At 43.5% G+C, this 16,658-nt stretch overlaps 1 protein-coding gene across 1 annotated transcript; it reads left to right on the plus strand.

Moving 5' to 3' along the window:
- Positions 1–4,576: 4,576 nt before the first annotated feature.
- On the plus strand, positions 4,577–16,195 carry LOC306932627 (uncharacterized protein). The gene is made up of 7 exons (XM_079514492.1): positions 4,577–4,643; positions 6,042–6,171; positions 11,577–11,670; positions 12,307–12,440; positions 13,046–13,188; positions 15,352–15,549; positions 15,996–16,195. The coding sequence occupies exons 1-7, from the start codon at positions 4,633–4,635 to the stop codon at positions 16,108–16,110; spliced, it is 825 nt and encodes a 274-aa protein (XP_079370618.1). The 5' UTR covers positions 4,577–4,632; the 3' UTR covers positions 16,111–16,195.
- The last annotated feature ends 463 nt before the right edge of the window (positions 16,196–16,658 follow it).

Here is a 16,658-nt window from a genome sequence, read left to right on the forward strand (position 1 = left end):
CCTAGTGGTAGGACGAGGGACTACAGGCGGACCCGTGGATTCATGACCGGGAAACCCCGTGCAGCTGGGCTTTAACGTTGAGCGCTCGGTTGCCCTACGTCACTCAGGACCTCAAAGTTGAGGTCCTGGGAGGGACTTCCGGCAGTCTTCCGGGTGCTTCAAAACGCCACTGAGCAACTTCCACTGACATGAATAGCTGGGGGGGCGGAGCTTCGCGCTAGTTCAGTCTCTATTATATATATACTCTATGATAAAAACGCATAGACGTCTAGATGTGTAGGTCAAAAAGGGAAGCGAGACGGTCGTGTGACTACCGTGTCACGCGTCACCTACCCATTGTATGTCAATGGGAAACTACGCGACATGCTTATGCAGTGCAGTGCGGATACAAATGAATGTGGGTACGTGAGGCGTGATGGTTTGTAATGGCACGGATGGAGCCACACACACACACACACACACACACACACACACACCCCAAAGTGTGCAGACGGACAGACAGATCGTATCGCTAGGCAAGACTAGACAAGGACAGACTACTGTATCCAAGGACAGATGAGACCTGCATCTTGATTCTGATGGATTTATTTATAGGGAATTCATTACAACAGTGTTTCTCAAAATGGGGTCCGGAGACCCCCAGGGGTCCTTGAGGTGGTTTCAGTGGGTCCCCAGCTAAATGATTGGTAGATAGGAACCAAATGGACCCTTGCAAGTCTAACTAACTATCTATACACTACTGGTGTAGGGAACATAGATATAACAAAATAGAAAATCCTATTTCGAACCAAATCATTCAAATCCATCTCAACTGCAGTGCTAAGGTAGAAAGCTGATACCAGATCATAATGTGCACTGTGATGTGTTGTGAGGTGGTAGATACTATTGAATGTTTTAGAAGATTGACAATTTTAAGGGGATTTGTTTGTGAGCCACGGTCAAGGTTGTGCTTTATTGTTACATCTTGTGTACAGGTACATAGGAGTAAAACTTATTTTTGTTTGGCTTCCTTCAGACAATGCAGCAGCAAATATATAACATCAAACAGCAAACACAGTAAAACACAGCAAACAAAAGAATAGAATATAGAGTGCAAAAAAGGGCAAACAAAGAGTAGAAAAAGAGTATCATGTAGCCTACATGTGCATGTTTTCCTTGTAGTAGCAAAGCCTTTAGTGAGCCTTTAGTTAGCCCACTGAGTATAATCTTATTACTGTTCATTATTAACACAATCTATTTTAATGAAGTTCCATGGCCTATAGGCCCTATACAGTATATCAAATTGGGGGACCTTCCTTGACATGAAAAGTATGTGAGAACCACTGCTATAGACATACAGTACCATAATATTGTGCATGTTTCTGTTACTACTGTGTATTTCCCTGCAAACCCACAATACTAAACAATCCAGATAGATTTGAAAATTACCCTTTGGCCTGTACAGATTGTCAAGGGACACGATAAATAGCATCCATTACATGCTTGACTCACACATTATCCTTGAAAAAGCAAAATCCCTGGTGGCGACATTCCATCGTCTCTGTCAGATGGAAAAACCTTGTATGTCCAAAATCATTACCTTTGAGTAAAAACAAATAGTTCCAATGAAATTAGCCTCACAATCTGTGCCAGCTTGTAGATTTATGCGATACATTATCGTGACACTTGTGCGACGAAGTAGGGCATTCATTTACAAAATAAATACTGTAGGAATTCATCAATAATCCATTGATGAATGTCACTGCATGCAGCAGGCAGCCCATCACGGAGAGCTGCTGTAGCCAAATCAATGTCAGCGTCGCGTGAATGTCAGTCAACTGGCTGTGCTCGCAGTCATGTCTTGACGTGTGCTACACGTACGTACTGTCAGTGGCGTGCACAGATAGACACTAGGGGGTGCTAGAGCACCCCCTGCCCTTTTGGCAATGTGCCCTTTTGAAAAAAAAAAAAAAAAAAAAACGTGAACCTACAAGTTCATAGCGCGCCACTCGGTGGCGCGCTATGAGCTTGTAGATCTGCTATTTTTCAATAGCTAAAGCATAACATAATGCTAACACCAAAAGGGGTTCCCGCCCAAAATAGATTAAGGCAACCGGCCGGTTCCACGCGCTGCACAAGGTGCCCTTTTTTAACTTGAGCACCTGCCCCTCTAAATGTCTGTGCACGCCACTGCGTACTGTAGCCTATGTCAGTTTCATGCTCATAACACGAGGGGAGCTCTGCTCCAAGTTGTTTTCTAACAAGGTCACTTCTGCCCACTTATAATTCATTTGTACTTTTGGATCCTTGCGACTTTCACTCCTCTACATTTCAAAGACAAATAGGCTACTATACTTTTGAGTTTTGATATATTAAAGTACACTATGAATGTACCTACTGCATAGTAAAACATAGAAAAATCTGCAAGCTCACAACGCATCACAATGCGACACCTATTGAGCTTATAGATCTGCTGTTTTTGCTACTTTGATAAATGATAATCTTTATGAAAATGTCTGCTTGAACTTTGGTTACATTTTCATATAGCAATACATTGATGAAAATGTACGTTGTACTTTTGAATAGCTTTTATTATGATTTACAATCATGTAAATTCAAGTACACATTTGACAGAGCATTTTCACTTGTAGTCAAGTAATTTTTGACCAGGAGTAGTATCTATACTACTTCTTTGCTTCTTCCACCACTGCAGTAGCTTGGTTGCCGTTAACATTGTGAACTGTCAGATAAATCAAGAGGAGAGGCACGGAAGCTTCTTTATCAGATATAGGACCCTTATCCAGAACACAGACTCAGGAAACCACAGTTTAAACTCAAACAGTCTTTTACTTACGAAACAAGGTACACCCTCACAGGGGAAACACCGTTAACACTCAGAGCACTCCAGGCAACACAACAACAATCTAACCAAACCCATTAACAAAAGTCTCTTCAGCTTAGTAACCCAGGTGGAAACAGTCTCACAATCAGCACCGGGGAGGGGAGACAACAGAGGGGAAAGTCAGGGAGGTGACCCAGGCGTGGCAGAGTCAGAGCCATCTAATAGAAGAGTTGCGATGTTGAGGGGGCAGAAACCGAGTGCTCGAGCGTTCGAGCGCTGTTCATGCAGCCTGAACTGAAGCTGGAGTTGGAAATACATTGTTTTCAACGAGGGCGACGTAAATACGAGCTATTTCAAGCATGTGTGCAACATGATAATTGTTTTAAAGTATTCTACAGTAACAACTAAAGTCTCTTTAATGTTTATGTTGTACTATTACTACAAAACAATCTAAATTAAAGGGATTTAAGATCATTAAAGCTGGGCTGTCCTGTTGCCTGAGTCCAATGCATTTCTGCCTACTTCCGGTCCAGGACTTGTCCCAGTTGGTTGTCCCCATTCTCAATAGAAGTCTATGTAGAAGGGACTGACCCCATGAAGTGAACGCAGTTTGCGTAACTCCGTCTATATCTAAGGCTCTGGGCAGAGTGTGACAGTTTGAATGAATGGATTTATTTTTTGTCAGGTGAAACCTGACATACAACAGGCCCATTTTTATTAGCCATTAGTTATAAGTATATGCGCCACGTTTCGAGCTTGTGAATCTGTTACTTTTGATGCTTTTGTGTGATGCTGTATGATCAAGTAGTAGGTCGTTGATGAAAATAAAAACACAAAATGTTTCAAATATGGACATAAGAGGTTTCTGCCCGACAAAATGTACTTTAGTTACTTTCTGATATGAGTAGGCTATAGTTTTGTCTGATGTTGCATTGGCCTGGACATGCAGCCAGAAGACATACTGTTGCACATCAATATTAGCCAGTAGGTTCCGCAGGTTCTATTTAATTTACATGATTTCCAGCAGCTGCTGCAACAGCTGTGCCCTTTATAATATCTTCACTCAGAAACCATTCCCTCTGCACACCCCCACATCACCACAACACACACACACACACACAGACACACACACACACACACACACACACACACACACACACACACACACACACACACACACACACACACACACACACAATGTTGTGATGTTGTACACAACACAGTGATGCAGTGGTGGACAAAGTTTTATATGTTCAAGTATTAATTAAGTATTCAAAGGTACAACGTGTGTGTGTGTGTGTGTGTGTGTGTGTGTGTGTGTGTGTGTGTGTGTGTACGCACGCACACACGCGCGCACGCATGCACGTGCGCGCGCGTGTGTGTGTTTCATGTGTTTCATGTGTGTGTGAGTTTTAAGTTTGGGTCCCAAGACCAAGAGTTCCTTCCTAGAAATGTAATGGAGTAAAAAGTATTAACAACAAATACTCCAAAAATGTACTTAAGTACATATACTCCACTGCCACTGTCACGCTCTCTTCCCCCTGCACACCGCGCCACAACACGGTCGGTGACACACCTGAACAGTACACCCTGTTGCTTAGTAACGAGCAGGCAGCTCCTGCCCCCAGTGACCTGCCACTGTGGCTTGGAAGAGCCCGTTCCAGATGCAGCCCTGTCAGCCAGTCTCCCACAGGCAGCTAAGCAGACAGGAGGGGTCCGTTGGCCTCCATGGGTACCCGCTCAGCTGCAGGGCTAGTCCGAGCCTTCCAGCATGCGTTAAGGACCAAGAGAATTCGCCATAACGTTGGGACATGTCAGAAAGGTAAGCCCCCCCAAAACAATATAATAATTTCTAATACTTTCCTTAGGCTATCATTTTTGCTAGATGTGTTGTTCAGTTTTATGAAGCATGTCTGCTAGTTTGCTTCAGAACATGAATCGTATTAAGATTTAGGCCTATAGTTAAGCAGTTTTTATGAAGAAGAGGAAAGAGAAAAAACTAGGTCAAAGGGAATTTTAAAACCAAGGATCTCAATCATAACAAACACATTCATGAATCGTGTAAAAGCCATATTGAAGAACAAGCCGGGGCGATATGAATTATAGAAGCATCAGCGACCAGCTTCCCTTGCTATACAGGTGGCTATTATAGTCTTAATGGCACCTGCTCAGGTGTCCTGTGCTGTTATGACGACGGGCCCTAGTCCAGCGCGGCAGGCAGAGTTCAGCGTAACCCTAACCACTGGGCTGACGCACAGCACAGGGTTTCAGGCAGCACACACAGCGGATGTGCCAGGAGTTCCATTACAGCCAGGACAGCTCCCCGCGAAGGAGAGGGGTGTTAGAACTAGGTTTGCAACAGTTCATTGAACTAATCGATTCGATAGATGACGAAAAACGAAAATCAATAATCGATAATTTAATAACAAAATCGATCCTTTTTTGGGTATGTCATAATTGTTGGATAAAACGTTTCAAGTACAATAGTGCTTGAGACTATAGTCACGGAGCGGTTCCCAAATGTTTGACGCACCCCCCAATGCCCAGTCTCGTTGTATTTGACTGAATATTATACATGCAGACTTATTTTTTCTATTGAAAATGCCAGAGGGTCATCTTAGATCTCACTGGGAGACACGCAGCTGCTCTATATCTTTTTTATTTGCTGTTTGTGTTAAATAACACCATAAAACCACCATTACCCTTTTCATGTCACACACCCCCTATACTAGATGTTTGCGCACCACAAGGGGTGCACACACCACAGTTTAGGAACCCCTGAACTAGTGATTCGTCGATTCGTTCTCAATTATTCGATGAATCGAAGTAATCAGTACAATAATCGCTAAGAAGATAATCAACCGTTGCAGCCCTAGTTAGAATCCTAGGGTTTGGGTGAGGTATTTGGTCAAATATATTTTGGTATTTGATTTAGTCAATATTGCATATAAACAGCACATGAAGAAGATACTCTGTAGCTGAGTGCGAGGGGCCTTGTGGGAATCCGACGGTCATCAGTTCAAACATGGACTCAACTGGTTCATGTGTCAAAGTGTCCCCAAGCAAGAACGACACTTGACCCCTATAACAGCTCCCTGGGTGCCGTAATGGCATCCACTGCACCTGATAATTTGGCTGCCATGTACTGTGGCAAATCAGCAACTAAAGGGGGATTGTGAATATAGTTCTGTATATCTCTCTCTCTCTCCCTTTCTCTCAGTTCTTCAGGTGTGAATACAAGCAGTGGCAGTTTTCCCAAATCCCACTCCTCCCAGTACTCTGACCTCAGCGTCACACACACACCCCTGTCTGTGGACCACAGTCCCGATTCTGGAGTAGTAACTACACCTGTGAGTGCCCTTCACACATGTTGTCTACTTCCTCTATACCCTTCACCCCTCCAACTCATTCTATCCTTTACATGAACCCTTCATCTTTGCATCATTCTAGCCCTGCCACTGTCTCTTACTACTATACCTCACTTAAGCACTTAGCACCATATTGGTTGTACAACGAATGAGCTAGAATAGCCACGCTGTGAGCTTAGTAGATCATGCTATTTCAGAACATTTGTGAAAATGTTTTATCATCTTCAAATGTAATGCCAGGTTGAACGTGGTTAAGGCTGATATTTTTGGTCTGTTCACCCTTTCAATCTTCCAATCAACTTCCAATCAATAATCAATAATTCCAGTAAGAGTTTTCCCCTGACTGCCTGAGCAAAAACTAAAAAGATAAAAATATAATTCAACAAACTAAGAAGCTTTTCACTTCACCCTCCTAATCTCTCATCCACCCATAACATCTGCTGCTGCATAGTTCAGTGCTGCCTGCATTCCTGTCCACCAGTAGCATGGCTTTTAGGGCTTTACTGTAGGGGTGGGCTGCAACTCAAGTCAGCAACATTCACGTCAAAGTAGAATAGATTTAACCATTTATGGCAACAAATCGAATGCAGTTAAACTTGGCATTAAAGGCTCCGTTCTGGGAGATGTTCCCTGAATTGTGTCTAAGCAGCACGTTAAGTAAAACCCCCCATGGGTATACAAGAGCATAACAAGACAGTTAATCAGATTAACTTTAGTCATGCAAACTTGAAACATACAAACTTGAATGCATTTTAATGTTAAAGCCATAGAACATTGAATCAGTCTATATGCAACATTGAATTCTAGTTTACTTTAGCCATGCACACATGAATCCAACATTCAGTTTGAGTTCAACATTCAGTTTAAACATTTGAGCAATGCAAGACTATGAACAATATGGTGGCGGCTCGGGTGGTGGAGGCAATTAAGCTTTGCCAGCAGCAGCCTCAATTTTCCATTGACAGCCCATACTGTACATCTAAACAGAAAAGTCCTATCTGATAAACGACATAAAACTACAACATTGCAGCTGTACGAAAAACTTGAAGTGTTTGTGTTTGTTTCATAAAAGTGTTTGTTTCATAAAAATCCACCGTAGACATGTATGAGCTACATTCTGTCAATAATTCCTTGCAGGTGATTATTTTTCAGAGTGTCAGAGTTTGGAAGTGCTCGCTTTCAGCAGAGCTGAAAGCTGATTATTTTTCAGAGTTTGGAAGTGCTCGCTTTCAGCAGAGCAATGTCCTGCTGCCTCCTGCATTATGTGCAAACAGGTGGTACGCATATTGAGTGATATCCAGCTTCAAGGGACTTTATTAGAAATGCCAGCCCTGCTTGTATTTGCAATTCTTATTCTTTCTCTTGATGGTTCTAAAAGTGTTGTCAACCCCCAGGGGTCCTTCAGGGGGTTCCAGTGGATACCCAGCAAAATGTATTGTTATACATCCTTGACATGAAAATGTTTGAGAACAATGTTCTATAATTAAAGGTTTCATGACATTTATTTGAATTTTTCACCCACTGAACTTCGAACATTCAGTGGATTTTGTGTGGTCTGGAGTTTTCTCTGTGTTCTCGAAGCCTTTTGAGCTGCAATTAAAACAGGGAAACAGGCCTCAACAGTGACATCTGCTGGCAAATTGTAATGTCATATATGGGTTTTGTGGACTCTTACATCACAGTCCACAGGAAAATCAGAGCACTTGTTTGAGCCAGAAAGCCCCAGACCACAGAAAATCTACTGAATGTTAAACGTTTGTCACAATCCCTTTAATATATCTCATCAGGAAATGAGCCAAAACTTGTGAATTCTGAAGTCCATAACTCTGTTTATCTCACAAACTGCATTAAAACTACATCCTCACTCATTCTTATTCTTTGCTCAATTGACAACAAACTTTGTACACTACATCTTCAGACTGTCCATGGAGCCTTAATGGTACTTGCATGCTTTGTTTGTATCGCCTGGTAAAGTGCCCTAAGCAAGACACTGTGTGCTCAGAGCAAGTCAGTGCAGAGAAATTTTGTCTCCCCTACTCTGATTGTCTCTGGCTCCACCCTCCAAACCAAGGGGCCAGTGAGGCTATTCAACGTTGAAGCTCTCCTCCCTAGTGGTAGGAGGAGGGACTACAGGCGGACCCGTGGATTCATGACCGGGAAACCCCGTGCAGCTGGGCTTTAACATTGAGCGCTCGGTTGCACTTCCGCATTTGACCACCAAAATTTGGTGGTCAAATGCGGAAGTAGACGTTCTGAGACGGTACTTCCGGCAGTCTTCCGGGTGCTTCAAAACGCCACTGAGCAACTTCCACTGACATGAATAGCTGGGGGGGCGGAGCTTCGCGCAAGTTCAGTCTCTATCCTTTTATATACTCTATGCTCCAAACCAGCACTGCAATGGAAACTGCAGTAATCACTAATCAGAATTTGACAAGTGTTTTTGTTTGGTAATATTAATAATGTATCTGTTTCTAGAAACCACACACAATCCATGACCCTAAATGAATGCTGTGCAGTTTTTAAATACATTTATGGATTAAGAAGAAACCCAGTTGTATTGCAGCAACCTAACCATGGCCATAGCAGTAGACTAAGAAAAACTACAATATCAGCTTTAATTCACATAGTTCTTACTTTGAAAGTAGCTCAAGACATTCAAACCATGGCCTTGTGTCTACAGTTTGTGAGTTTGAGCTCTGAGTGATGCAGAATAAACATGCTAATTTTGTGTGAATTGGAGACACATGACTTCAAGGTTTATGATGAACATTTTTATCCATATAAGAAATGCTGATCGATCCAACTGTACTTCCCATTGCCTTCCTCCTCTCGCTAGTTTTCCTCTTCCTCCTTCCTCATTTTCCTCCTCAAAATTCTGGCCCTCCAGCCCATTTCTGTTGAATTATATTTGTTGAATTTTATTGTTGATCGATCAAATTGATATTTGATTCATCGTTTCAGATATGATTTTGTGCTATATGATTGACGTCCCTTTCCAGACATCCAGATACTCACATTTCTATACCCACTCTCACGCTCTTAGTGCAGGATTAACTATGAGAACATCCACAGTGGGTGCTGGGTTGTGTAGTTTCTCAAGCCCAGACTATCTCTCCCACAATCATTGAATGCTATAGAGCCTGTAATTCCGAAAAGTTGAAAGAGGTGCTCCTGATGGGGGCTCCTCGCGGGCACGAGCAAATAGGGTACAATAGCAGTGGCAGTACAGAAAAGTGTGGGATGTAGGCATGTATGCACTATACAGTGTAATGTACTGTACTGTAGGAATTAATTTGTAGGAATTTAAGTATGTGAGAAAAGAATGATAAAGAATAAAATAAAATCCCACTTCCACTTGTTCCATGCTGTAGACCACCCACCAGTGGTTCCCAAAGTGGGGTCAGAGGACCGTCTGGGTTCCTTGAGTCGGTTCCACATAGTACTCTTGCATAGTATTGTTTCATAAGGCACGTGTGCACTGGAGTCTCTTATAACAGTGTCCACTACAGAGGTCAGTACGGCTAGCAGCAGGGGTCAGCTGGAGTGGGGTCATGGGTATAGTGAGAGGTGTAGGGTTACAGTCACCGTGTAAGAGAGAGGGGGACAGGGCTGTCTGAGTGGGCTTGCGAGTGATAAGTTCAGCTAGACAAGAGGGGTGAGACAGAGGCCCCTTTACACAAGAACGGTTTCCATAGAAAACGGCAAAATAAAGTATCGTTTGCATGGGTCCGTTTAGACGACAACAGCGTTTTTGGGGGTTGAAAATGCAACAAAGTGAAAACTCCTTGCATAGTGGAAATCTTTGAAAACGCTCCAGCTGGCGTCTCCATGTAAACGGGCAAAACGATGAATCCGCAAAACGTGTGACATCATCATGGCTCACGTCGGCTCACGTCGGCTCTCGTCGCTGATGTTTATTACATTGGTGCAGAGCCGTAGGCGATATTTGGAGTTCCTAGAATGAGCAAGCTCTCCCTCGCCCCGCTCACCATACGAATACAAATGCAGCGACTAGCGAGCCGCTGCATTGGTGAATGTAAACCATGATGTAAACAAACAGCCTTGTGATAAGATAGTACACATGTGTGCCTGGTCTATCTGGCAGTGCGCCACCGCCACCTGGCATGCACACTACAGCGTTTTCATTCATTCATTCATTCAAACCTTTATTTATTCTCATTGGTTACCCTCATTTGCAGACAGTGTCGAGAGTGTTGAGATACAGTACAACATAATACAACATTTTCAAAGCAATAAACAAAAAACAGAACAGATTAACAGAACAGCAATATTTCAGTCACTGTTGCATCTCCGTGTAAAGGCTGAATAAAAAGATGAGAACGCAACGGGACATTGCCGTTTTCTCTAGAGACAGTTGAAAGTAAAAAGTGGCCAGAGAGAGAGAAAGAAAGAAGGGGGAGGAAGAATAGGGTGAGGCGTGTAGAACTGTAATGATAATATATGGTTTAAAATAACATAATGTTGCTGTCGGGCAGAAACCTTGAATGTTTTTGAGTGGTGCAACCACTCCCTTACGGAGCTATGTGTGTGGGTGGGTGGCTGGGTGCGTCTGAGCACGAAAACAGCATGGCTGTTTTTCACCACCTGTGCGCAACCTAACACACACACAAACACACACGCACATATTAACTGTATATATGGTGATTTCGGGTGTGCCAGTACAGTACAGTGACAGTACAGTCTACAGTACAGTAGAGGGTACAGTAGATTGACCCCAACACGGTAACTCTCTCATTTCTCAACCGTTTCGGATGCGGGGCGGCTCGCCGGAATCGGGCCGGCACCCTGGGTGTGTTCCTGTGGGAACTTCCACCCCCCCCCCCCCCCATCCCCACACAGACTTGCACCACTCACTTCACACGGGTGTGATTTTAATATGCTTTACAGTGTCTCGCAAAAGTAGTGAAAATGGTGTGATAAGATCTTGAAGAAGACTTGAGGGGTTTTGAGGGCTTAGCTATTTGTTGAAGATTCTTTTTTAAATGTCAAACATTTTCAAATACAATGACATGGCCCAATTAGGGATGTCAGGGTGAAACACTTTTCTAAAGTGACGTATACGTAAGTTAGATGCAGTACTGTTGAGGCTATTTAGTGTCCACAAAGTTAGGTAACTGCAATCAGCTGATTAGAAACCGCTGACTCCTTCATTAACCAACATTTTAAAGTCACCATGAAAAAGTATGATTTACCATCATGAATTTTCATCAGCTTTATCAATGGTTTAATGTTTTATGCTAAATGCAGAATACAGAATGTATTGTATATTATGTTATTAATATTCATGCATTTGTTATTCCACAGGGAAGCTGTAGCAGACTATTAACTGTTGTCTTTCCTCCTCTGTGTCATCTTGTCTCCGCTAGTTGCCCTCCAGCCGTTTCCGCTTCTTGTCCTGGCATCGTCTGGAGCACAGTGACGTCACAGGAGACCAGCTGACCTGCCCCAGGGTCAGAGAAGGTCAGGGAGTGTGTGGAAACCACTGTGACCTTTTTGCTCTGTGACCTCGAGCAAGTCTTTAGACATTCTTGCTCTTTGCTGCTCTACAGTTACTCTTGTTTGATTCAACTCAGGGCATGTCCCTTTTTGAGCCCATGCATATGGAGCTGACTGATTTGTTTGCGCCGCCCTAATATCATGTCATGACGGCACATTGAGGTTAGCCAACACACTCCATATGTGGGCGTAGCTGCTTTGTGAACTCCTTATATGATAATGGCTGAGTCATGGAGGCATGAGCGTGATGACGTGGTCCGCCAACCCTCCAGACGGTCCTCCCGTTAGCCAATTATAATATAGGAGAGGATATATTTTGAACTTTGATCCACATCAATCAGTGGTTCTTAAAGTGGGGTCCAGGGACCCTTGTGGGGGTTTCCGGCAGTCCCTAGGAAAATGATTTAGGAACCAAATGGACACTTAGAGGTTTGTAACTCTGACCTGTGAAGAGTTATGGGGGTCCTTGGTCTTGAAATTAAAACGTTTGAGAACCACTGACATGAATACGTCTATTTCGACCAAAAATGTGGAGTGCACACAGGCTTTGTATCGGCAGTGTGGATAAAATGTTTACCCCGGACTGATGTGCTCCACCAGGGCCAACAGCAGATGAGCTGTTTGTCAGAGAGGGGGATGGCATTGAGCTGGAGACAGGCAGGAGGAGGTGGAGGACAGCAGGGGAAGGACAGAGATGGGAGGAAAGGCTCCAAGAGAACTGGGAAAACTGCTTGGTGAGTCAGCAAACTGTGTGTGTGTGTGTGTGTGTGTGTGTGTGTGTGTGTGTGTGTGTGCGTGCGTGCGTGCGTGCGTGCGTGCGTGCGTGCGCGCGCGCGTGCGTGCGAGAGAGAGAGAGAGAGACACAGAGAGACACAGAGAGACATAGAGAGACATAGAGAGACATAGAGAGACACAGAGAGACACAGAGAGACACAGAGAGACACAGAGAGACATAGAGAGACATAGAGAGACACAGAGAGACACAGAGAGACACAGAGAGACATACAGTAGAGACAGAGCTGCATTCCATAAGTTTCATGTTGTACCCGGGATTCAAACCCAGGTCCGCTGCACGAATGCCAACATGTTTAATGTTAAACTGTAGTGAGCATGTTTTGGGGAGGCGAGTCATGTCCATTTCAGTTTCATGCAACACCTCGTCAACCAGTAGTTCAATCACAGAATCTTCTCAACGGAAAGGCAGGGAGACCACCTGCAATCACTACAGTTGTGTTAGTTAGATAATAGAATACATTTCTATTCACACAAAAACGTTATGGACTGCGGCCTCAGTGTTGGACACACGTTGAAAGTAACGTCTCTCTCCCTCTGTTCCCAGGAGTTGAATCTAAGCTACCAGGATCTTGGTGATCCCTACCAACAGGAGAACTTCCGTAGGATTCTCAGACGACTCATCCGTGTGGAGAAACTACAAATGGCCGACAACTCGCTTACCAACCTGAGTTCTATATACCTGCCAAGGTAAGAACTACACTACCCACAAGGCCGCAATGCACCGTACACTCCCCCACCAAGCCCATGTCTACTCCCAGGCTGGGAACATGGACAAGTGGGAACTGGGAAAGTGTTCAGGTTAAGTAAAAATCCATATGAATGACAACCTCCAACGTGTGATTCCTGGAAAATCAGGGTTACCGAAGAGAGAATATATGACTAATCTGCATGATACAGTGTGAGTACATCATAGATAAGTAGGTCATGAATGTACGTGTATAAATATAAAGGAGTCCCTATTAAAACAAATTCAGTTCAGTCTGTGCAGTGTCACCAGACTTAGCTCTTGTTCAACAGTATGATTGCTGACAAGTAAAAACAGTTGTACTAACAGTGGTACTGCTCCCTATATGCTCCGGTAATATTTGCCTGGCCGAGTGGAACAGGCTATGGCTGGGGTGTTGAATATCACTGCGCTTTAGCCACACAACATATCTCATGTATTTCCTGCAGGGGGGAAGCTCCCCTGCAAAGATGCACTGCACTGTTCGCACCACTCTCTGCAGTGGTTTGCGTTCCTCATCGGTGCAGTTCATGAACCAGGCAGTGGTTCTGCTCGTCAGAACACTCTATGGTGCTGCTGTAGAACGCTCTGAGGATGCGGGGGCTCACTCTGAACTGCTTCAGGCGCCGGAGGCAGAGTCGTTGTTGGGCCTTTTTCACCACTTTTGTGGAGTGTGTGGCCCACTTCAGGTCCCTTGAGATGTGTATGCAAGGAACTTGAAGATGCAGACTTGCTCCACTGCAACACCGTTGTACTGTGATCACAAATACATGACGACATTTGCCATGAAAACTTTGACTAACTAAGCAGAATTTCAAGTGTCTGTTTATGCAAAAGAGATAACATCTATTCCACAGAACATTATAGAACCTAAGAACCGCATCGCCCTCATCATGTTCTGCACCAGGTGTCTGCAACCTTTTTGAAATTAAGTGCTATATTTTCTAAATAGTCAGTGTGCAATGTCAACATTCATTTTAATGACACCACGTAAAACATCCAAAACATTTTGATTGTCCACGAACATAACCTTCCCACTTATTTTTATTGTCTTTCCATTGAGAGCAATAACCCACTATCTCCCAGACTCCCTCCCCAGTCAGAGTTCAGAGTTTTAATGAATGTAGAATTATGTGCAGGATGTAATTTATATACAAATTTGACAAGATAAAAATCCTCTCTCACACACTTATGCCAGTGTGCCTGTGATCACCCTTCTTTGTGCCAATGTTGGCACCGCTGCCAAAGGTTGCCTACCCCTTGTAGATACCAAAGGTTGCCTACCCCTTGTAGATGCCAAAGGTTGCCTACCCCTTGTAGATGCCAAAGGTTGCCTACCCCTTGTAGATGCCAAAGGTTGCCTACCCCTTGTAGATACCAAAGGTTGCCTACCCCTTGTAGATGCCAAAGGTTGCCTACCCCTTGTAGATGCCAAAGGTTGCCTACCCCTTGTAGATGCCAAAGGTTGCCTACCCCTTGTAGATGCCAAAGGTTGCCTACCCCTTGTAGATGCCAAAGGTTGCCTACCCCTTGTAGATGCCAAAGGTTGCCTACCCCTTGTAGATGCCAAAGGTTGCCTACCCCTTGTAGATGCCGCATTGGATCACACAACAATGTCAGTTTGCAATATTGGCAGGGGCAGCTTGCAAGAAATATGCCTGATTGTGAGTTGTATAATTCTATTTTATAACCGTTACGGTTACTATATGTAAAATAAGGTGTTTTAACCTCACATTGTTTAATCAAGTAATTATGCTGTAACAGAACATCTGTCTGGCATTTGTAACAAACTGCTTGAAAACAAACTGCTTGTCCGCATTATCCACAACAGAGCACACAACATTTACCATTGTTTTATTTCATTGAATTACAAGCTTACTGTCTTAGTTGTTTTTTATAGGCTACGTATATTCAAACCTTTTAATCAAATTGGTTAAAAAAAAACTCTTAAGCATTTAGCTGCAACAGTGTCATGCAAAAATAGAGAAATTATTTTGAAATCTTTGAATTTCTTTGCCTAATGAAATGCCGGAAATAGGAATTGATTAGTTCTTATCAATACCATATTTTAAACAAGCGATTAGTTGGATTAACTGTCACACCCCTACATGTGATTCCATGGACAGGTGCAGAGTGCTGAACCTGCACCGCAACCACCTGGTGAGCCTGCGCCAGCTGCCAAAGCTCCCCGCCGTGGAGCACCTGTGTCTGTCGGAGAACGCCATTGGCTCCCTGTGGGGGCTGGGGGCTCTGGGGAACACCCCGCTACGCTCCCTCAACCTGACCAGGAACCCTGTCACCTTCACTCAGGACTACCGCACACGGTGAGGCGCTGACAGGCAGACGGACATTTTCACTTTGGTTCTATAAGTACATTTTGATGCCACGCCCTATTGTACTTTTATTCAAGTGATATTTTTGAATACAGGCCCTATTTTTATGTTGTGGTATTCCTACTTTTACTCAAATCAGATGACTTCTTCCACCACTGCCAAAATACAGTAGGCAATTTGGTTTCAAGGCTAAACCTAGCCTCTTAATTAACACCCTGAGCGCACAGGACAAAGTTCTCCGCCTTTTCAATTAGTAACGTCCAGCGCTCAAGGCGGAGATTGATCAAAAAGACGGAGATTATTGATATCAAAACCGATTTAGGAAAAAGAGGAAACAGAGAGATGGAGAAGAGGAAGCGATACTTACTGTATGACATGTCATATTAATGTTTGAATTCACATTTATCCCCCCCTCCCCACACCCTCTCTCTCTCTAGTGTTTTCTCCTGTTTGCCAAAGCTGCAGGTCCTGGATGGAATCCCCAAGCTGCCAGAGGACTCTCTGGCGCCCCCTGCAATGCAGTTCCCACAGTGGATATGCAACATTCTGTGACCCGTTTACAGTTACTGAAGCCATGCACAGTTTTTAACTCATGCAACTCTAAGCAACCACCGTCAACGCCATGTAGGCTAGTACTTCTACTACAACTCATGTGTACAATGCTTTTTATTATACAATTGTTTTTTTTATAGGCCTTTTCTGGCCATTTTGTATAATAAATAGACAATAATGATTTGAAAAGTGTCTCAGTTGCTGTTTGCATTTATTAAAGCCATGCTGAAGTCTCAAAACTACACAGCTTTGGAATTCACAGCATCATGCATGTATTGCAGCATTGTAGCTCACATCACAAGCACACAATTAAGTTAAGTAAAATTATAATCTAATCAAAAACTGTGTAAATTGTATTATGTGCAATTCCAACCATGGGCAAGAACAAATGCCTGGGAGTAATTTGTTTAACACCTACCCAGTGGCGGCCTCATATACTGTATGTTTCAATTGAAACGGGCCTCGAGCCTCCAGGGGCCTCCCGATTAGAAAAAAATAATAAATAGGTAATTAGAATTAGTATTAGTAGTAGTAATATTGCATTGCAT

Source organism: Electrona antarctica (assembly GCF_951216825.1).
Source record: "Electrona antarctica genome assembly, chromosome: 11".
Classification (NCBI taxonomy): domain Eukaryota; kingdom Metazoa; phylum Chordata; class Actinopteri; order Myctophiformes; family Myctophidae; genus Electrona; species Electrona antarctica.

Excerpts from the sequence above, each read along its gene's own strand:
- LOC306932627 (XM_079514492.1), top strand. Across the intron at positions 13,189-15,351 it reads AGTTCTATATACCTGCCAAG|GTGCAGAGTGCTGAACCTGC; the intron begins GTAAGAACTACA and ends TTCCATGGACAG. Across the intron at positions 15,550-15,995 it reads ACTCAGGACTACCGCACACG|TGTTTTCTCCTGTTTGCCAA; the intron begins GTGAGGCGCTGA and ends CTCTCTCTCTAG.